We start from the raw sequence: 23,305 nt of genomic DNA, 5'->3' as shown, positions 1-23,305 counted from the left end.
TTAGAATTACTTGGAGAATTAAGACAAATACATTGAAGTGCATTAAAGGTAAAGGAGAAAATGCAGAGGTATAGAGTCACTAACTTCTATGCAGGGAGCTAAGGTTAATGATGTGGAAATGGCTAAACTAGGTTGAATTAATCCTTTGGTTGTATATTTATTGGGGCTGTAACAGCTTGAGTTTAGAATGAGCAGCATCATAAAATCATCAATTACTACACAGTTGGTTGCTGCATACTTAAATAATGTTAGAGTGAATAAAGGACAGTAGATGAATCACATTCTTTATTCGAGTTCTTGGGGAAGCTGGCAAATAATCAGCACCTGTTAGAAAAATGGATGGTACTGGAGGATGAGAAATGATTCCAGAGGGAAGCATTGGAACTATAGACCAGGAGGGAAAATCAGTTGCCAAGAACAGGTTGGCATAGTGTTGAAAGTTCATGGCTTTACGAAATAATAACCTGAATAATGAGCATATCTGATTTATGTAGCTAAGGGAGTCGATAAGGGTGAGAAACAAATTAGCATTTGTTGCCCATCACTTATTGGTCTTGAACTGGGTGGCTTGCTAGTCAGTTAATAGTCAGCCACATTGATGTGGGCCTGGAGTCACATTTTGGTCAGACCAGGTGAGGGTGGCAGATTTCCTTCCCTAAAGGGCATTAGTGAACGAAATGGGTTTTTACAACAATCGGTCGTTGTCATGGTTACCATTACTGAGATGAGCTTTATTCCAGGTTTATTAATTGAATTTAAATTCTGCTAGCTGCTGTGGTGGGATTTGAACCCATATACCTAGAGCATTAGCCTGAGCCTCTGGATTGCTAGTCCAGTGACAAACATCTCCCCGTAAATTAGGTGTCTCATGGAAACCTGTAGTGGAGAAAGTTACCTAACATGGTGTTGGCACCAAGGTGCTGAGATGGATCGGGTCATGGCTGGGTGATAGGAAACAGAGGTCCCTGTAAATTGGTGGTATTGGGTTTTTATTGATTAGAGGATGTGGATGTCGTTTGTAATATTGGCATTTATTGCCCTTTCCTAATTGCCCCTTGAGAAGGTGGTGCTGAACCACCATCTTGAACTGCTGCAGTCCATGTTATGTAGATACACCCACAGTGCTATAGGTGGGAGTTCCAGGATTTTGACCCAGTAATAATGAAGGAACGGTTATATAGTTCAAAGTCCGGATGGTGTGTGACTTGGAGGGGAACTTGCAGGCGGTGGTGTTCCATGCATCTGCTGCCCTTGTCCTTCTAGGTGGTGGAGGCCACGGGTTTGGAAAGGTGCTGTTGAATAAAGTTGATGTGATGAGTGAAGTCCCCTCTTCCATTTGACCAAATTCTAAGAAGATATGAGCTTGGGCAGTCTCAATCCAGTACTGCCATTAATTGTCATTTAGTTAATCTTACTTTGAAGTTACTGGATGGCTGGTGTGGGAAGATATCTTGCTGGTACAGTATTGAGATTGTTCTGATTGTGGTGCAGGAGTAAAGGAAGCTTTTAATCTGTTTATAATCTGTGCTGAACCTTCCCTGGGATTTAAGAGATTTGCTCTACATCAATTTCTGCTCTACCTCCTATACGAGTGCTGGAAACTGACACTGGATGCCTTAGTGCCTTTCTACTTTATCTTCTCTTGTGTGGTTGTCATGGTCCCTGACGATTGTTTTCCCCTGGTTTCTACCCCCTCCCACCTTTCCATCATTGCAGATGGTCCTCGCTCCGCAGGCTGGAGGGACCACGCTGATCAGCGGCGGCGGAGGTTTGACTTTGATTTCCGGGAGCGAGATGAGGAGCGTACATACAGGAGGGGCAGGACAGGCAGTGGAAGCTACGAAGACGAGAAGGATAATTTACCCGAGTGGTGCCTGGAAGATGCAGAAGAGGAAATGGGGACGTTTGATTCATCTGGCGCTTTCATGTCATTAAAGGTGCAGAGCCTTTGGTTCTTCAAGTGGGATGGGTAGAAGAATGGGATATGGGTTTGCGGATGTGATTCTGTCTGTGTTGTTGGAATTTTCTTCCTCTACCTTCCGGGACTTGATTAAATAGATGCGGTTCTATTTCTGTTCTGTTCTCCCTCTTCTCTCTCCTTTTTTGGCAGCGCTGACTCCTGCTTGAGTATGGCCCTGCAGGTGCTTCTCGTGCCTTCCTATGTTTGATCCTAAACAGTGAGAGTTGGCTGGTAATTCAAGGACAGGCTTTGCAGTTGAGTCCAGTCCTACCCTCACCCAGGGTTTGTTTGTGCATGCACACAGGAGTCCTGGTTAACTTGAGGGCCTTCAAAACCTCCCTACTGCCCTTGCCCAGGGTTAATTGTTGCATTGCCACTGTGTGAGCTGAAATCAGCTAACTCCAAGCAGAGTGTGAATCAAACCAGGGACTGTTGGTTTGTAACAGGGTGGGGATGGGGGCAGGTGGCGGGGGATTTACCATAATGATAATAGGGCTAAAAGGGTTAATAGGAGGACAGGTTGCATAGACTGTGCTTGTATTCCATTGAGTTGAGATTAAGTGGTGATGTAAATGACGTATTTCTGATGATTAAAAGGCTTGATAGAATATATGGGGAGAAACTATTTCCTCTGGTCTGGGTGAGGGAGTCCAGAATAATGGGACAGAACCTTAAAGTTAGAACAGGCCGTTCAGAGTTGATTTCGGGAAGCACTTTCTCATACGCAGGGGAGTGGAAACCTGGAACTCTGAAATGAGGTTGGGGATCAAATGAAAAGTTCAAGACTAAGATTGACGTATCTTTGATCGGCAAGGATATTAAGTATTATGGAACCTAGCTGTGTAGATGGAATTAAGATACAGATTGGATATGATCTAATTAAATCAAGGAGAGGCTCGAGGGGCTGAATTTTTTGCTGCCTTTTATTTGTTCATGGAATGTGGGCGCGTCGCTAGCTAGGCCAGCATTTATTGCCCATCCTTAATTGCCCTTGAGAAGATGATGGTGTGCTGCTGCCTTGAACTGCTGCGGCCCATGTGGTGTAGTCACACCCACTATGCTGTTAGGGAGGGAGTTCCATCCACAGTGAAGGCGATATATTTCCCAATCCAGATCTGTGTGGCTTGGAGAGGAACTTGTAGGTGGTGGTGTTCCCATGCATCTGTCACCCTTGTCTTTCTAGGTAGCAGAGGTCCTGGGTTTGGAAGCGGGTGTCAAAGGAGCCTTGGTGAGTTGCTGCATCTTGTAGATGGTACACACTGCTGCCACTGTTTGTCAGTGGTGGAGGGAGTGAATGTTTGTGGGTGGGATGCCAATCGAGCTTTGTCCTGGATGGTGTCAAGCTTCTTGAGTGTTGTTGAGCTGCACTCATCCAGGCAAGTGGTTTATATTCAATCACACTCCTGTCTTGTGCCACGTAGATAATGGACAAGCATTGGGTAGTCAGGAGGTGAGTTACTCACAGGAGGATTCCCAGTCTCTGACCTGCTCTTGTAGCCACAGTACTTATATGGCTGATCCAGTTCGGTTTCTGGTCACTGGTAACCCTCAGTGATGGTCATGCAATTGAATGTCATGGGGAGATGGCTAGATTCTCTTCTGGGGATGGTCATTACCCACCACTTGTATGTGTATGGCACGAATGTTACTTGCCACTTAGCCAAGGCCTGAATATTGTCCAGGTCTTGCTGCATATGGACACAGAATGGCCTTCTCCTGTTTCTTTGTCAGGCTCAGTGTCACTCTTGAGTAAAGCATTGATAAAGCCCCTATTGCTGTGGAGTAGTTGAGGCAAGTAGCATTGATTCATTTAAGAGGAAGTTGGAGAAAGCATGTTAGAAAGGAAGGAAAATAAGTTGAAACGGAGGAAGATGGAGGAGGCTCATGTGGAGTGCAAGCATCAGTGCAGACCAGTTGGGCTAATGATCTGTTTCTGTGCTCTATATTCTATTTAATGTCATTTTTGCTGCTTTCTGCCAACCATCCATTCCATGTCCTATGCTGTGGTTTTCCTAACTGATTCTTAATTGTTGTGTTAAACAGAAAGGTTCCAAGGAACCGATACCCGAAGAGCAGGAGCTGGAATTCAGAGGGGTGGATGAGTTGGATGAACGACCGGAAAATGAATATGATATGGAATTTTTTAAGGAGTCTGATAGGACGGAAAATGAGGATGCAGGTAACCAGGCATAACATAGATAATCTTAAACCAGGCATCTGCATTTAGCACAGCCTTGATTCAGTCAGATTCTGTTGCGTCTGAAGATTCCTTACAGCAAACATTAGCTGCTTTCACAGCAGTTTTTCCCCCTTCCCTGGCCCCTCCCTCACGCTGTGAGCCAGCTGAGAGCACATGACAGCAAAGTGTGGTTGGGGGGGCGGGGGAGGTGTGTGTGTGTGTGTGTGTGTGTGTGTGTGTGTGTGTGTGTGGAAGGTGAGGGGCAATAGTGGAGTTGGCTGGTCATCAAGACCTCCTGGTCAGGAGGGTGACAGCACAAGTGGGTTTGCACTGGTGCTACCCAGGGAAGTGGAGGAACGCTTCCCCAGCGACCAAGTGAGCATTAGTTAACAGCAAGGTGCCTAGCCATGCGTGGGCAATCTGTTCATAATGCAGACATATTGAATGGACTTGTGCAAAGATTACAGTTATGAGGTGTACTGAGGGCACCAAGTGGCAATATAAGGAATTGTTTCCCTTTGAGCTGAACAACCCTCTGACTTTTTGATGACACTGGCCCTCATTGTGATTGTTTTGTCAGTTCTTTTTTTCACCCTTTCTGCCACCCACAATTTCTGCAGCCTCCAGTTTACACTATAAATGTAATCCGATAGGGAGGGGAAGTTGATTGGTACGTGGGCCCTAACCTTCTGTGAGTGACCACATGCACGAGATGAGAACTTGTTGGCAGGCCAGTTGACTGTGGAGGGAATAACGTGTACCTTCTAGCAGAGGTCACTCACTAATGATCAAGAACTGCCCATGGCAGTGGTGTTTTTTGTTTTGCCTAGTATGTCATGTAGGGTGATCTTCAAACTAATCCAAGAGCCTGCCACTCTTCAAGGATCTTGCTCCTGAATAACCTGTTTCTCCACAACAGACAGAACCGATCTGCCAGCAGAGGTGTACAATGGCAAGATCTCGCCATCGTGTTCGTCATCCTCTCCCTCGGAATCTCAGGCCCAGGAGGTGTTTCTCGCGGTACCAGAAGAGTGTGAGCCCGTTACACACAGGGCAGAGCCTGACATGGCGGATCCTGCGTCAGACACCCAGGGACAGAACAAACCTCCTGCTGATGGTACAGAAATCTAATGTTCAGCATTTACTATTTCTTTATGTTTTAATCCTATATAGTATTCTTCATTTCTGCTGTTGTAAATTGGATCCGGTGGATGCAACACTTTAAAGAGTGCACAAATTGATGTCCAGTTAAAGGGGAAGGAACTCCTTTGGGTTGATCACCATTCAAATCCCTGCCAACTGTATGCAATGATCCCTTTAAGCTCCCAGCAGCATTGCACAACAGACAGGCCTCGTGCAACCACTGTTTCCTCTAAAATGTGTGTACACAGCAAAGTTAAAGGGACCATGGAGTGCAACAAGCAACCCGTGCACAAAATGATTAGAGGGAATATTATATGACTGTATATTATATATACGGTCACTTCCCCAAGGGCCACATTTCAATTCTTCTTTTTGACTGTTCCTGGTGTCCCCCTGGGAACACCCTTTGCCTGTCCAAATGGAAATTGCAGCAGCTTTTCAATCCTCTCGAGAGACAAAGTATTTGCCAGATCCCCTGGAAGTACACAGGCAGCTGAGTATACGGGGGTCCCCAGCCCCCGCACAAACTTTTTCTGAGTATTGGGTAACTCTTTCTCAGCTCTTGTTATTGGTCGCTTCCTGTTGGTGGCTTCCACACCTACCCTGAAAACACACACACACACACACACACACACACACACACACACACAGCACCCCCCCCACCCACCACCCACCATTTCCGTCATTGCTGTGTGAAACAGGCCTGGGGTAGCAGTGATCATAAGCTGTGACCTAGCAAGGAGACTCAGCTTTGTGAGTCACTTGTTATGTTTTGAAGATTGTATTGCTCTACAGAGAGACAGCATGTTGATGGGACAAATGGCTTCCTCCTTGGCTGTAATGACTCTCTGTATGATTCATTAATGTTTTTTGAAATGTATTGGGCTTCCTTACCCACAAATTAATAATAGTAGGGCCAACTGGATTTTGTGGAAAATCAGGGGCTCTTGTATATGTTTAAATGTATCCTTGCAGTGGCAGTTATGTAAAAAATAGCATCTTTCATGCCCACAAGATGTCCCAAAGCACTAAAAACCAATGAAATACTTCTGAAAAGTAGTTATTGTTGCGATGGAAGAAATGTAAACAAATGCCAGTAGCACCTCTGAGCAGCAATGAAATGACCAGTTATTCTTTTTGTTGGTGTTTGAGAGTAATGTTGGGTAGGGGGCAAGGAGGACTTTCGACTCCACTTCAAAATACAGTGTTGGTACATTTCACATTCACTGAAAGAGGCAGATGAGTTATTTCCTGGCACCTCTGGCAGTGCAGCACTCCCTCAGTGCTGCGTCCGCCTAATCCTGCAGGCAACGAAAAGAAAGAACCTGCATTTATGTAGCATCTTTCATGACCTCTAGATGTCTCAAAGCATTTGGCAACCATTGAAGCACAGTCACAGTAACGGCCCAAGGCTGGAGTCGGACTCGAACAAACGGTGTATAAACCCATAGATGCAAATTTTTTCCCTGTGGACCTGTAGTCCATCCTCTGTTCTCAAGAAAACTTATTTTTGTTTTAAATTTCCTGTTTGATAAACTGAGTATAATTTGGTTGACAGTTTCAGTAAATCCACTTAAAATAATTTCCATTTTCGCTGTTTGCTCCTCTTGTTGAAGAGGCTGGACTGGATGGAAATCTGTGGCAGTAGTTAGAAAGCAGTTTTCACAGAATCGTAAAATAACAGCGCAGAAGAAGGCTGTTCAGTCCGTCAAGTCTGCGCCGGCTCTTAGAAGCAGTCCAATTAGCCCCACCCCTTTGATCTTTCCCTATATCCCTGCAATGGAAAATGGTTTCTGTCAATGTGGGTTTTGCCACTGCCATTCTTTAACCAGCTTTAGGGCCTGAGAGAATGAATGGCCTTGCTGACTGGCCTTCTCCTTTAGCCTTGAGGTAAAAAAGCCCTGGGAATTTGAAATGAAAACAGAACATGGTGGAAATGTACAAGAAGACTGGCCATTAACTAGAAAAGATTGTTGGCATTTTGGGTGTGGACTGTTTGTGATAGCTGGTTCTAACAAAGAGTCTGAACTCAAACCATCTGTCCTTTCCCTTTCGGATGCTGTTGTCATTCCAGCACTTTCTGCTTTGATCTCTCCCTCGCTGTGGGGAAAATAAACTGACCTCAACTCATCGCCATTCAAAGATGGAACTGCAGAGGGGGATATCAGACATGATCTCTGTTTTCTCTGATGCAGCTCCAGTGCCGTGTTACTGAGTGCTACCTGACATCCCTGTCTAAAAGGCTGAATCTCGAGGTGTTTTCTGCCGACCTGTACTTTCTGCTAACTGACCCCCCTCTTTTTTTTGCTTCCCGCATAGAAGCTGTCAATGTGGGCCAGCCTGCTCAGCTAAGTCCAGCAACAGTGTCCACTTTATCATCATCTTCTCCTTCCTCCTCTCCTCCCTACCCCGGCACCGTTGCTGAATTCGTGCCGGTGGACAATGACGATGACGAAGGAATGAAACGTTTTGAACAGGTAGGGAAAAGGGTTCTTGTGTCGTGTGGATATTTCTTTGCACTGACAGATTATCCTTTCCTGGCAGAAACCCAGAATCTGGAAATGACGACTATATTGCAGGCTGGCTTTTACCTGTCCCAGTGGACATTTTCCTGAAGCTCAAGAAATTCTAGCTGGTATTTTATGTTAAAACTATGCCTCTCAAATATGGGTCCTCTAGAGTGTAACTTGTGATACAGGAGAGACTTAAATTTATATGGATCCTTTCACAAACACCAGACATCCCAATGCACTTTATAGCTAATGAAGTACTTTTGATGTCTAGTCATAGTTGTAGTGTAGGAAGCGCAGCAGCCAATTTGTGCACAGAAAGCTCCCATAAACGACAATGTGATGCATTTGCTGTCAGTTTTATTTCCTGGAGGATTACTAAGTTTCAACATGGGTTATAACTCAATTGACCTTTCCCTTAGAAGGGTATGTGCCCAAGTAAGAGGGCACTGCCCTTTTCCTCACTGCTGGAAAGTTGAGCTTGATTTTGAAATGGAAAGGTGGTCCTCTAACGGCAGTGTCAGTGTTTTGGCGCCACCGTGATGTGACGTGATTTTCCACGTTTCTTCCCACCTTGTGGTTTCTGTGCGGCAGGAGGCTGAGAAAATGGTGGCGTCGCTGCATGACAACTCGCTGGACGACGAGCGGTTTGTGGAGATGATGCAGGATCAGAGGAGCCGAGCTGCTGCTGCCTTACCCCTTTCACATGAGGCAGCCATGAAATGGTTCTACAAGGATCCGCAGGGAGAAATCCAAGGTAAGTTGAGTAGATGTGTGGTTAATAAAAAAAGCAATTGATGGAGCCTTGGGTTCCTTACTGAGTGGTTTTTCTGTCATTTGGTGTCACACTAAACTGCACAGACCACAGTCTGATGCTCAGTTTCCAGTGTACCCACCTCACCCAGGGCAGCTGTGGTCCCACTATTTTTGGCATCAAAGCTTCAGAATCAAGGTAGGAAGAGAAAGCCTGGCATGGTCACTGCTTTTGATGACTATCCAGTGCTTCTGACTGCCCTGGAACCAAAAAAAAAAGCCTGGACCAATATATGTGATATGACTGCGCTGGTGCACTCAGCAGGCTGTTTGCCTCAAGGGCATTGGAAATCTCCCCTCACCCTGGCTGCTAACTCAAAAGGCCGTTGATGCTGGGGATCCACAAGAAACTTCCAAGACTTGGATGGGCAGGTGTATTCGGCTGAGGGGGGTTACAACCAAGGCAGGTAAATGGAATTGAGGTACAGAAAAATGATGATCTAGTTGAATGGCTGAACAGGCTCAAGGGAGTTTGGGGTGGGGGTGGTTTTAATTGCTTGTTGATTGTTATGTAACCGATTAAGCAGTTGGGTAAGCGGAAAACGACTTAATGTTGACTTTTTATCAGGTCCGTTTACGACGCAGGAAATGGCTGATTGGTTCCAGGCTGGATATTTCCCCATGTCCCTGCTGGTCAAACGAGGTTGTGATGAGGGCTTCCAGCCTTTGGGAGATGTGATTAAAATGTGGGGAAGAGTGCCTTTTGCTCCTGGACCCTCTCCACCACCATTGCTGGTAAGTCAGCATTATCGTTGAGGTTTAGATGCTCCTTATGGTAGCGGTGGGGGGGATGTTGTTGACAATGAGAGGGTGCCGTGAGCTTATTCACATGTCTGCAGTTTGCTACTTTTTGTACTTTTCACTTTTGACATGACCTGCATGTTTCGTGCACTCATCTTAGTTAGGTTTGTGTGCACGCATATAACCATCTTCTGCAAGGTTGCCTTGTAACCAGTTGAAGGGAGGGGAGAGCTTGCTGATATCTTCCTCACTGCATTAAATTGAGCCACGTCCTCCACCCTTTCTGACCCGCCACCTCTTGACATGCCAATGTGCCTCCCCAGGTGGGTGCAGTTGTGCCAGCCAGGGATTGCTCTGCTGACATTCTTAAATCGAGTTCCCGAGCCTCTGGTGCTGTGGTGACAAGCAGCTAGTTTGCAGACCCTTGAGCGATGGGGACATGTGCGATGGTATTCAATCAGCAGCCCCTCATCAGCATCTAGGTGATACTGCAGTCACCTCTGGAAACAGCAGCCATCTGAAAAACATAGGATGCAGGCTTGAACCTGCGGCCTCTGACTCTGTAGCATTCTGCATCATGGTCCACGATCACTGTGCCACCTACGAGCCAAGCTTCCTTTGTGGAGTGAGATGGTTTCTAGTTTGACTGGTACCAGCACTGCATATGCAAATGTTAATCTTCCCCTTGATTCAAACAAGTAGATTGTTTGTTTCCTGTTGGGTAGGAGCAAAGAGGCTAACCAACAGCTCGTCTGCAATCTGCTGTGCTGCTTAAGCAGGAGATGAGATTCTGTGGGGAAATGGCTGTGCATTTAATTGTGGCTAATTTTTGGTTACATGTTTCACTGACCTGATTTAAGTGAAGGCATGATAGTGACTTTTCTGCTTTTCCTTTTTATCTAACGACCAATAAACTGCTAATTTGTGGAGCCGTTCCTTGGTTTAATTTGGGGAATTAGTTTAGGTGCAGCTTGCACTTAAATACTGAAGTTGTGACAAACCACGGTATCTAATTGTTGCAATGGTTTGGTTTGTTGGCCATGTGTACAGTGAGCGTCAGATTTCAGAACCATTTGTTCTTAGCCTTGTCGACGAAGCAGGCTGGATTAGAACGTAGAATTTTTAAAAATCATTTAGTAACATGTCCAGCAAAATGCTTGTGAGTGGGTTGATATTCTTAATTCTTGCTGTTTCCTTTTAAGTTTCTGCCCATTTCTCTCCCACCCCAGCGTTATTTTAAATTGGGCATCCTACCCTCAGCTCAAAAGCTGGTCGTCTGCATTGAAAAGAATTGCATCTACTTAGCGCTTTTCACAAGCACCGGATGTCTCAAAGTGCTTTGCAGCCATTGAAGTACTTTTTATTTTAGTCCCTGTTGGTGCTCTTGAGCAGGAAGCACGTTTGTAATGCACCGTCCTCTCATTTAATTATTCTTTGATGATCTCTCTTTGGTGAGTGTGTGGCCAATGGTAACCATCTCCCCTGGAGAAATGGGCTATCCTCTATTCAGATCATTGATGTGATGTGCTAAAGCAATCACGGCCTGCACCATCATCATTATCATTTTAACCACTTTTGAGTTGCATCTTTTTAGTAGTGATTGTTTTAGGTTGCCACTTGACCGTTGCATTCTTTGCATTAGGAGTTAAGATGAGAATAAATTTTTTTTTTTTGGGGTCCTTATCCTCCCTTTCTTAACAGCTTGTCCCTTACTCTGTAAACCACCAACCAAGCAACCAAGAGAACGGACAAGTGGAATTGTGGTCTCCTCACAGCCCTGCTGAAAATGCTACTTTGTGTCAGCAGGTAGGAGGCACACGTTGGCTGTAAAATTAGACGTCAGTACGTGACAGGCAGTGTTAACCCGAGACATGAACTAAAATCGCAGATGCATCCTTTTTCTCTTGAAGAAAGATTTCCGTTGAAGCGTGGCGCTCAAATCGCACCAACTCCCTTCATTGCTGGTGCCAGTGCCTGGTGACTGGGTGAGGTGTGTCTCTGTGGACCATGCCTGGACAGCACTCCAGCTTGGAGCCATCAGACTCCAGTTCACTGCGTGCACTCTTCCCTTCCCTCATTAGACCTCTCAAAATGAGTTTACGTGATGACTTCCCACCCATCACTACTCCCAATTGGCCAGTAAGTAGGTGAATCACTGATCGTTTCAAATCAAATCCTTTATTTTTAATTTTTTAAAAGGAAAAGTTTCATCATTTAATATTGTCTGCCATTTTTTTCATTTTATTTTTCTCCCTATCTGCATTTCACAGGTGTCTCACAAGACTAACCAGTACAAATATTTGCCTGTGGTAAAACCTAATTGTAAAGGTGACCGAACAGTCTATTTGCAGAATTGGGTTTACAGAGCACATGTTGATTCGAAAGGCGGAGAACTCGGATTTTATTTTTTCAAATGGAGTTTGTTTGGTCTTGGTAGGGCGATATGGACCAGGGGAGACTGAAAAAGCAGCGGGAGTTGGCAGCTGCCCTGTATCATCAGCTTCAGTACCAGCAATTTGTACAACTAATAAACAGGTAAGTAGAGAACCATCCTGAGCTCTACAGGCTGCAATATATCTTGAATTAACCATTCACTCAGAGATTCCACCACCCACCCCCCCAACCCACACACACACACACACACTCTACACCTCCCCCCCCCCCCCACCACTCAGCATTGCACATCAAGTGATGTCAGTTACTTGCATAAAAATATGACTTTAAACTCTGGACACCCAATTGAGGTGTGTACTCCATGGTATGGTTTCTGAGCTGTGCATATAGGATGATGCTAGGTTGATAGGTTCATCCCTGGTCCATATGGGGTTGAACCCAGCCAGGGGCACAATTTTAGGTACTGCACTTGGTCTCCGTATTTTGCTGCCTACTCCCCCAGATGATGTCCCATTTCTGGGACACAGTGGACCGATTCCTGGCCCAAGTTAAAATTCCGACTGCTGTCACTACATAATGGTATCTAGTCATGCTGTGTTCTCCATATTCTTCAACCCAACCTTTCCTTCTATGAATCCTTTGCTGGTCAGGTTGAATGGTGTTGGTATTGGAAAGTGGAACACTTTTTTGCACACATGGCTACCATTACCAACTCAGATTAAGGCACATCATGGGCTAAACAGAGTAAAGTTCAGTCTGCCCTACCCAGTGATGGACTTTTGACTGCCAGCTTGAGAGATGCACACCCTTCTGCACTAGTGTGGTCACTTGATTTTCCCCCACAAGTCATTTTTGTGGTCTCTGAGTTGCTTCATGTGTACAAAATAGGTAGATAGTGGTGTTTGTGGGATGGGTATGTCCACCATCATTAGGGTCTGAATTCATTATATTGGTGCCAAAGAGGGAGGTTTCAATCATTGCAGTTTGTTCTGGTCCTGGACCCAGGTTCCTAAGTTGATTGGAATAATTGTGTATTACACAGTATAGCACTTAGCCTGTGAACGTTGTCACGGAAGATCCATTAGTCTGAAATAAAAACAGAAGTTACTGATTGATCGATCAGCACGTGCAAAGAAAAGAGGTGAGTCAGTGTTTCAGGTGTAGGGCCAGGGTCAGAAGATGCTGCATATTCCCAGTATTTTCTGATCTGGCTTTAGATTTTCAGTTGTCTTTACTGGGTCAGACATATGATCAGTTATTTATCCCCTAGTCTTGGGGAATTTGGCTCAATTACCAACAATGGGCAGGTCTCAAATCTGCTCCCTTCAAATACATTAATAAAACAAGAGGCAGCTTAAATCTTCTCCCTAACCTGAGTACTTGGTGCGAGGAATAATTTGTGCTGAGAGGATTTATCTTGGGAATGACAGTGAGAGAGAAGCAGTGACCTTGACCTCAGGACCACACTTGGTGTGTTGTACGGCTTCCTTGTTGCGTTAGTAAATCCCAGAGGGAGAAGAACACTGCATCGCTTTCAGTTTCTAAACTTCCTTGCTTTCCGACTGAGACTCCAATTTGTTGCTGTGGGGTTTTGTTTGGAATAGAACTGGATGCAGAGCAGTGAAGCACCAAGCTCCTCATCTGGCAAATATCGCACCTGCTTTTAGCCCAGAGCTCTCAGCGTTAGAAGCTCCCCACCCCACCCCACCACACCCCATTCAGCTTGTGGTCTGTGCTGTGTTATCTGTCCTCATTTAGGGTGTTGTGTTTGGTCTCCGTGTTCCCCAACATAGGAGAAAACTTTAACTGGGATTTTCTGCTCCTGGAAGATGTCCCTATCTGGAAGGGCAGATCAGCACTGATATCCTGCATGGTTGAGGCTACTTCAGAGGGAATTAAGAACCCACCACGTATTTGTGGGACTGGTGTCACAAGTCGGCTAGACCAAGGCTAGAGGCTACTTCAGAGAGAATTAAGAACCCACCACGTATTTGTGGGACTGGTGTCACATGTCGGCCAGACCAAGTAGGGGCGGTAGGAGCCCTCCCCTGAAAGACAGCGGTGAAGAAGTTGAGATCTTGCAACATGTCAGCTTTCAGGGCTGAGTATTTTTCTGGAGTCGTCAGATTTGTTGAATTCGGTTTCACACTTACCGAGGTGGGATTTGAACTTGTGACTCCAAATCCAACGCTGTAACTGCTACATAACACACACTTTGCCAGTCCCAAAAAGATTCTAACTATTCAATTCCATGTCTGTTTTAATGGGGGTTTGTCTTTGATTGTTGTACTTGAGGACATGGATTTGTGCTGTTTTGAGTTGAATTTGCCTCGGACAGAGCCTGTCCCCTTTCCAGTGCCCCTGGTATGAAGCTTCTGATTCTGTGTTCATTGGTAATCCCAATCGGATGCCATGACACAGGGTGACTGGGGATGAGAAATTTAACACGGTATGGGGTGTTGGTGGATCAGAGATTGGGAATTTGGGCAAGGCGGAGGGAGCTTTACTCCGCACCTTACTGTGGCATATCTGATCTTGCAATGAAGTTTTGTGCCCCGACAGTGGGAGAGAGGACTGGGGAAATCGCCCCTGTTCATGGATGCAAAGATGAACACTTGAACAGTCGGAGACAAAGTTATAACGCCCCTCCTTGTTTTTGTAGCCGGCAGCAGCTTGTGCAGTGTGCGCTACAGCAGAAGGCAAACATGACACCCCAACAGCAGCAGCAACTTGTGCTGTTCCTACAGCAGATCCAGGCCCTCAAATCAAGGTAATAATGTTTACCCCCTTTTATGTACCACTCTGAGAAATAATTGCAGTATCTGTTCTCTTTTCATTTTATACTTATATTGTTTAAACATAAGGTAGAACATTTTGTGATGCCATTAACTGCATCTACTGCAGCACAACCAATATACTGTAGCAGGGATTTGCTCTTCAACCGAGAATTGAGAAACTGCTGCTTGTGTGATACTCTTAATCCGTCAATGCAAAATTGGCATAGGTTGATTTGACACAGAGTCCACAGTAGGCTAGAAGTACCTGCCCCAATATTGACTTAAGGATTCTCTCCCTTTCTCTTCCATCAGTAGACTGTTGTGAACAGTTTGCTGACCAAAGGCACTGACTGAGCTCCCAGCTCCACAGTTCTGCCTGATGATCTGGCCATTGAGAACTTGCCAGATAGGGGAGGTTGTAGGTGGAAGGCCATATGCCGGTTGTTTGCATTGGTACATTAGCCTGATCAAGGGGTAGCAATCAAACTCTCAAAGCAAAGTGGAAAATGGAACAACTGGACATTTCACCTCCTTGTTTCCTAGGTGTAAAACCTTGGTCTGAATGGAATCTATCCTGACTATACTAATGCAAGGTTGTATTCTTCTGTTAGCCAGTGTTTTGGGAAGATAGAAATGAGAGGGGCTCATCTAAGAATTGATGCATGAGTCTAAGTTCTTTGTGGCCACTTGGCTTTTTTAACTAGGGTTGTATCCTTGGAGTTTGAAGATGAAGGGATGATTTTATCAAGGTTTATGTTAAGGGGAACTGAGGGTTGATAGAGAGAAACCATTTTGATTGGTTGGGGAGTCTGGGACTAGGACGCAGAGTTTAAAAATTAGAACCAGATCTTTCGGGATTGAAATTAGGAAACACTTCCCCACATCGAAGTGTGGTAGAAATTTTGGAACTCTCTTCAGCAAAATGCTAATTGATGCTAGATCAATTAATTTTAATTCTGAGATTGACAAGTTTTTGTTAATCAAAGGTATTGAGGGGTATCGGGCAAAAACAAGTATATGGTGTTTGGTCGTAGATTGGGCTGGAGGAGCCAAGCAGCCTACCCCTGATCCTTTGTTCAGTATGTGAATACAGATGAAGGCAAATGGGGGAGCGGATAGTCACTGGACTACTGGTGCTTCTGTTGGCACCTAGACGAAATACCAGCAGTGTCACCTGCCTGCACCGTTGCCAGTCATCCCTGCCTCCCAAACCGATGCCATTGTTTAAATTGCATTTCTACTGGAGCCAGGTGCCTTCTGATATTCTTTTAATTCTTTCATGGGATGTGATCGTCACTGGCAAGACCTGCGTTTGTTGCCCAGTGGCTTGCTAGGCCATTTCATAGGGCAGTTAACAGCCAACCCCATTGCTGTGGGCCTGAAGTCACATGTAGGCCAGACCAGTTAAGGATGGCAGACTCCTTCCCTAAAGGGACATTACTGAAGCAGATGGGTTTTTACAACAATCGTTGATAGTTGTCATGGTCACCATTACTGAGTGCAGATAAATGAGTGAAGACTTGAGTGAGAAATTAACTCTGCTTTTTCTTCAGATCCCAATGTTGTGTATTTCCTGTCTCTTTATTTCATGAATATGAAGTGCACTTGGCTATGATATAGATATATACTATACAATATAATCTGTGGAATTTTGATGGGTCAATTTTTCAGGCAGTCCAAGCCCAGTAAATGGAAGAGAGGTCGATTTTTTTTAATAGTTGAACCCAGGGCGAAATGTCCCTTTTAAATGTTGCTCAGAGTGGAATTTTCCCAACCTCCTGGCAGTTTTCCCTTACAGGAGTGGAGACAGCACAGTTTGGCGATAATTCACAAGAACTGCGACAAAGGGGAGTTATTTGAATAGGTCATTTATTATTGTGATGGGGAACAGGTGATCGAAGAATTGTTAGCCACGTTCAATTACATGAAGAAGTTTCTTCAGTGGGGTTAATGTTTCACCAGAGCCTAGGGAGAATGCTTCTTTTACAGTCTGAGATTTAAATCAGATCTTCAAATCGCTACCAGTATGTTAACAGGATTTCAACCAATTGAAAGCACTGGACACATGGGGGCAGGCGGTGGTGGGGCGGGGGAGTGGTGGGTGATGTCCAGTATAGTGCAATTAATGGAAGCCTGAATTTGAAGGATTGAGGTTTTTAGGCAGCTACAATGCTTTCCCTTTGGGCATCGGAGCAGGCTTCCTGATCACTGATTTAGGTGCTTACTGACAGAAATGGGATGGAGTTGGGGACTGCAATCCCAGATTTCTGAGCAATGAGAACAACATTTGACCTCTTCAGTCGCCTCCAAGCAATGACCTTGATGGTGTAGTATTCTCTTCATTGTTCGTTCGTGCCTTCAGAATGGTTTGGAATAGACATTTTTCAGTGCTGATATACTTATACAGTTCGTTCCTGAAGAAAATCTCAGGAAGCACTGAAGATCTTCCACCATTTTTGTCCCCCCAGGTGTGCAGAGCAAAATTTGATTCCTGCCATCAACAGATCTATGTCAGTGCCCGAAACGGGGTCTCTCTGGGACCTTCCGACCTCTGCTTCACAGCCCTCAGGTGAGGATTCCCTCTGGTGACGCCTAAAACTGCAAGCGGTTTTGAGCAGCAGTTGCTGCGACCTAGACTGAAGCTCCACTACTTAAATTATGTGATGGACTGGCTTGTTGGGTAAATGTCAGTTAGCTATGATGTATACTAATATTGAATAAATATGTTCATAGCAAATTCCATCATGTACGATTTGCTTTGTAAAATGCATTGGCGCTCTCCCTTCCCAAATTTTCTTTTGCTCTCCTCTGGGCATGGACTTTTGCTGGGGTACAGTCCTGGCAGCAGGCAGGATGGGGCAGGGCCGGCAATAACAGTGTTTTTGGTCCTTGTAGATTTTTTGTTGGTAAATTTGAAACTTTGTATAATTGTATCCCATAGAGGTGGCTGACGTTAGTGGAGAATGGACCATTATTGCAGTATGACCTGCATCAAGCCTTTGGCTGCTTTTTACAAAAGGCTGGAGAGTCATTATGATACTGGAGGAGGCCATTCAGCCCATCAGTCAATGCCAGAAGGATCCAATTCCACTGCGCTCATGCAATTGTGGCTGTTTCAGGATGGTCCACACTGGATGGACAGGATCAACTCTTAGCCATTATATGGACCACCTGTCCAAATCAGATGTGCGGGATGCTGGGGGATATGGGATGGGGTCTGGCAATCTTCGTAAAACCTGTTTTTTTTTTTCATTTGTTCATGGGATGTGGACATCGCTGGCTCAGCCAGCATCTATTGCCCATCCCCAATTGTCCATGTTCAGTGGGGATTTAAAGAGTCAACCACAATGCTGTGGGTCTGGAGTCACATATAAACCAGACCAGACACGGATGGGAGATTTCCTTCCCTAAAGGACATTAGTGAACTAGATGGGTTTTCATGACAATCAGCAATGGTTTCACAAGTCAGCATTAGACTTTTCATTCGAGATGTTTATTGGTTTCAAATTCTGCCATCTGCCAAGGTGGAATTCGAGCCCGAGTCCCCAGAGTGTTACCCCCAACTTTCTGGATTACCGGTCTAGTGACAATACCACTATGCCACCACCTCCCCTGTTTTTGGTGAAATTCTGGTAATTAATAAATAAGTGTTAATTTATAGATTGTGTGGGTTGTTTTTGAAAAGTGTGCACTTTCTGTTCTAGGGTGCGAAGCAGGTAGCTTGTGGGATTCAGCATCTCAGGGTCCGCTACTGGAACAAATTCAAAAACTAGAGCGAGAGAAAGCTACAAAAGTAAGATCCTGCTGTTGTTTTATTGATGATTCCCAGAATAGATTTGCCTTGATTTAATGCAATAGGAATGTTTCACAGCAGCCATGCAGTCGGCATGTACTGAAGTCATGTGGGTTTTCAAAATGGGGTCCCTGGACTGAGAGGGCCTGAGTCATTTCCTCACCGGTCTGCAAGGGTACCAAATTCTCTCTTTTCATTGGAGAATAGAAACTTGCAGCACAGAACAGAGGGAGGTCATTCAGGCTGTCATGTGCTGGCTTTTTGAAAGACCAGTCATGCTTAGTCCCACATTTCTACTTTCTGTCCATAACCCTATAAGTTCTTCATCCTGACCCTAACCTGTCCAACCCTCTCTTAAAGTTAGTTCAGTCAGCTTTCATCACTACCATTTCAGTTGGAGTATTCCAGATTTCGACAACTGAATGAAAAAAATTCTCCTCATCTCCCCCCTTGATCTTTTGCTGAAGGTTTTAGTTCTGTGACCTCTAGTTATTGAAGGAATAGATTTTCTTGATCTACACTTATCAAATCAAAACCTTTCATCTTGAAAACCTCAAAGGCCACCTCTCAACCTTACCTGTTCTGAGGAGAACGGTCCAAACTTTTCCAGTGTTTCCTCATAGCTAAAGTCCCTCATCCTTGGTAACACTTATTGATTTGCTGGTGACATTTAATCCTTTTCCGACATGGTAAATATTTTGAGCAGTAAAACTTTTTCCACTTTGGGTCTTGGTCTTTCATTCAGAAATTTGTACGGGATCCCAGCGAGCGTGTCAGTGTCTGTGGGGGGGCCCTCCTCCATGAGTGTTGTCTGTACATAGTTGGTGTGAGTCCACATAAGTCTTCCAGTATTTGCAGGACTTCATAAGTTCAGAAATCATTGTGGTACAGGATATTACATGGCTGGAATCTATTGGAAAGCGCAAATATATATGGATGCAAACACCGGGTTGCAAGAAGCACGAGCAGTTTCTTTAGGTCATGTTGAAGCTGACATATTAAAGTGTTGCACTGATTTGCTTCCTTGGAAGATTTATGTGCCCATCTTCTATAACTTTGCTCTGGCAGCAGATTAATGGGAGATAGTCTATAAAGGAGACTAAGTGTCTCAAGACCTCTTGATGCACATGTTGTCTTTGGAAGAATAGTGGAACCACCAATATCCTCTGCCATTTAGAGGACCCTTCCTCTTCCTATCCCCATCCTGTATGCCCACTCTTGCAGTGGTGTGAATTCAGGGACACCAACATCTTCTGCGACTTGATTTATGTCTATTCCTTGTGTACAATCCCAGAGAGTTCGTGTTGGCAGCATATTCACCATGCGAGGTATGTCAACCGAACTGGGTCATTTCTCCACACACTTTTTCCAGCCAGGCTCGCTGGGTGGTAATCAGGAGCCTTTGGCTTTTCGCAACCACCGGATGTCTCAAGGCACTTTACACCCAATGAAGTATTCTTGAAGTGTAAGCATAATTGTAATGTACAAAGTATGGCAACCAAATTGCACACAGCAAGCTCCCACAAAGGGCAATGTGACAATGAGCAGCTAATCCTTTCGTGATGTTGACTGAGGAATAAATATTGGCCCAGTACAATGAGGACAACTCCCCTGTTGCTCTTCAAAATGTTATCATGGGATCTTTTAATCCACCCGAGCAGCCAGGTGGGATCTCGGTTTAACATCTCATCTGAAAAATGGCACCTCAGAGAGTGTAGCACTCCCTTAATAGTGCACTAGAATGTCAGCATATTTTATGCTCAAGCCCTGGTGTGGGGCTTGAACTCAGCACCTTCTGACTCAGAAGGGAGAGCGCTACCCACTGAGCCACCTGTGACCGCATCTGCTGAGAGAGACAAGGGGTTGAACGTGGGGCCTTCTGGTCTATGGCTTTTAACCGTAGACTGTCCAGTTGAGTTATTCAGGGAGTTGATTGCTGTGTTAAAGCATCTTCCAATATACTTAGCTGACCTTGGGATTAAACTGAAGCTTGTAGCTATTGTTTTGTAAAAGATTATTAGTAAAATGAAATATTTTCAAGGTTCTGTAGAATAACAAGAAGCCTGGTGTTTGATGTCAATGTGTCGTGTGCACCCGCAACAAGATTCATTATTTCTGGGCTTCTGGACTTAACATTCGTCTTTAACACTATCATTAACACTTCCTTGGCCTTGTGCCCATGACATCTTTGTCCAATCTCTCCTGAGCTCCCACTTATCCCTGAACTTCTATTTTGCTCCACCTGCTCCACTCCCTTTCTTCAACTGTATAAAACCCATCACATTTCTGCTTCTCTTCAGCTCTGCAGAAAAGTCATAGGGACTCCAAACATTAACTCTATTTCTCTCTCCACAGGTGCTGCCAGACCTGATGAGTATTTCCGTTTTTATTTCATTATTTCTGAGGTCAGCGATACGGTGCTAACTTTGAAGGAATCATCCAATTTAGACAGAGCACTCAAAGGGGCACTGCCCATGCTTGTTTTTGATCACACTGGATTGCCTGGCAACGTAAAAGCCTTTTCTCTCTTCAGCTCCTACCCACTACTCCCCTTCTGCATTGTTCAGTGACCTGTAACAGGTCATTGAGGCTGCACCTTATGTTACAGCTGTAACAGTGGTTTCTACTTGGTGTGGGCACAGAAGTTGAATAAATCTGGCATCAAGGTCCGAGTCTGGAGCAAAGCACAGCGATATCTTAAAGATTAGCACCCTGTTTCCCACTGCCCTTCCTCCAGATTTATCAGAACTTTTAGTCCAGGCGGGGCAGAAACAAGTCAATGTACATTCAGCCCAAGCGACGCCAGAGAGACAGGGTAGGTGAAGTGTACAGTGTGGATCGTCTCTGCCGCCACATTTTGTGATCCTTTCAGGATGGAAGTGCTCCTGCGCTTTGTGAATTATGTTGATGAAGGAAACCGCTCCCCAAATTGTCTTGGGTAACAGGAATGTTGCTTGTTCAGCTAAAGCAGGAGCGAAGAGACGTAGAACTCAGGAACAAAAGGGAAGAGGATGACAGAAAACGGCAGGATGAAATCCGGTGGCAAGAGGAAGAACGCAAGCGTAGAGATGAGGATGAGCTAACTAGGAGGAAGCAGGTAATGTGTCCCCTGTGTAGTTCTTATCAGCCTAACCCATTCCCGAATCCCATGGTTTCTCCTATTGGTTAGTTTGTCTATGGGTCAGTGACCCAGGCTATGGTTAAGTCAGTGAGCATCAACGTGACGCTTGCAGTGTAATATGGGGGAATGTGAGGTTATTCACTTTGGTAAGACGAGAAAAGCAGAGCACTTTTTTAAAAGCCGTGAACTTGTAAATGTCAGTGTTCAGAGGAGCTTGGGTGTACTCGCACAGGGAAGGTTAGCAAACAGTTAGGAAGGTAAAGCACATGTTGGCCTTTATTGCAAGGGGGTTGGAGTACAAGAATGAAGAAGTTGCTGCAATCGCACAGAGCTTTGGTGAGAGCGTACTTGGGAGTGCTGTGGGCAGTTTCGGCCTCCCTATTTAAGGAAGGATATACTTGAAATGGAGCGTTACAGCAAAGGTTCACGAAATTGGTCCCTTGAATGAGAGTATTCTCCAATAAGAGGCTGAGTAAATTGGGCCTAAATTCTTTGGAACTAAGAAGAAATGAGAGGTGATCCCATTGAAGTATACAAGATTCTGAAGGGGTTTTACAGGGGTAGGCGAGCTTGTTTCCCTGGCTGGCCTACTTATAACATGTGGCACAATCTCAGGAAATAAACATACGAATTAGGAGCAGAAGTAGGCCATTTGGTCCCTTGAGCCTGCTCTGCCATTCAATAAGATCATAGTTGATCTGTATGTAACATCAACCCCACATTCCCGCCTACCCCCGATAACCTTTCACACCTTTATTAATCAAGAATCTATCCAGATCTTCCCTAAAAATATTCAAAGACTCTGCTTCCACTACCTTTTAAGGAAGAGTCCCCCAAAGACACTCAAACCTTAGAGAAAAAATTCTCATCTCTGTCTTAAGTGAGTGACCCCTTATTTTTAGACTGTGACCCCTAGTTCCAGATTCTCCCACAAGAGGAAATGTCCCCTTCTCATCCACCTTGTCAAGACCCCTCAGGACCTTAAAGGTTTCAATTAAGTTGCCTCTTACTCTTGTAAATTCCTCTAGATACAAGCCTATATGTCTAGCCTTTCCTCTTAAGACAATCCACCCATTCCTGATATTAGTCTAGTAAACTTTCTCTGTACTGCTAATGCATTATATCTTTCATTTAAATAAGGAGACCAGCACTGTACACAATACTCCAGATGTGGTCTCACCAATGCCCTGAACAACTGAAGCATAACCTCCCTACTTTTGTAATCAATTCCGCTCTCAATAAATGATAACATTCTATTAGCTTTCCTAATTATCTGCTGTACCTGCATACTGACCATTTGTGATTCATGCACTAGGACACCCAGATCTCTCTGAATCTCAGATCTGCAATCTCACCATTTAGATAATAAGCTTTTTCATTCTTCCTCCCAAAATAAACGATTTCACATTTGCCCACATTATACTCCATTTGCCAGACCTTTAACCACTCACTTAACCTACCTATGTCATTTTGTAGCCTCCTTACGCCTTCTCCACAATTTACATTCCTACCTATCTCAGCAAATTTAACAGCCATTTCTTCGGGCCCTTCATCCAAGTAATTTATATAAATTGTAAAAGGTTGAGGTCCCAGCACTTATCCTTGTAGCCCACCACTCATCACATCTTGTCAACCTGAAAAAGACCCATTTATGCCTACTCTCTGCTTCCTGTTAGCTAGCCAATCTTTTATCCATGCCAATATGTTACCCCCTACACCATGAGCTTTTATTTTCTGCAATAACCTTTGTTGTGGCACTTTATCAAATGCCTTCTGGAAACCCAAGTACAGGACATCCACCAGTTTTCTTTTACCCAAAAACATGTGACTCCTTCAAAGAATTCCAATATATTAGTTAATCATGATTTCCCTTT

The 23,305-nt window shown here is 44.7% G+C and overlaps 1 protein-coding gene across 8 annotated transcripts in view; it reads left to right on the top strand.

Moving 5' to 3' along the window:
• Positions 1-23,305, top strand: part of LOC121272259 (GRB10-interacting GYF protein 2-like) — a 92,360-nt gene that overhangs the window by 53,210 nt on the left and 15,845 nt on the right. For 4 of the 8 annotated variants that reach the window (XM_041178793.1, XM_041178791.1, XM_041178789.1 and 1 more), the window contains 12 exons: positions 1,717-1,937; positions 4,004-4,139; positions 5,059-5,256; positions 7,602-7,759; positions 8,387-8,549; positions 9,174-9,340; positions 11,048-11,152; positions 11,784-11,881; positions 14,403-14,510; positions 16,986-17,086; positions 18,222-18,310; positions 21,273-21,407. In XM_041178793.1, coding sequence (XP_041034727.1) covers positions 1,717-1,937; positions 4,004-4,139; positions 5,059-5,256; positions 7,602-7,759; positions 8,387-8,549; positions 9,174-9,340; positions 11,048-11,152; positions 11,784-11,881; positions 14,403-14,510; positions 16,986-17,086; positions 18,222-18,310; positions 21,273-21,407 — 1,679 coding nt within the window. The remainder of the gene's footprint in view (positions 1-1,716; positions 1,938-4,003; positions 4,140-5,058; positions 5,257-7,601; positions 7,760-8,386; positions 8,550-9,173; positions 9,341-11,047; positions 11,153-11,783; positions 11,882-14,402; positions 14,511-16,985; positions 17,087-18,221; positions 18,311-21,272; positions 21,408-23,305) is intronic. The other 4 variants (XM_041178796.1, XM_041178794.1, XM_041178792.1 and 1 more) reach the window with 3 other exon arrangements.

This window comes from Carcharodon carcharias, chromosome 33 (assembly GCF_017639515.1).
Source record: "Carcharodon carcharias isolate sCarCar2 chromosome 33, sCarCar2.pri, whole genome shotgun sequence".
NCBI lineage: Eukaryota > Metazoa > Chordata > Chondrichthyes > Lamniformes > Lamnidae > Carcharodon > Carcharodon carcharias.
The sequence above is the reverse complement of the archived record's forward strand: the minus strand, read 5'-3'. Positions and strand labels throughout refer to the sequence as shown.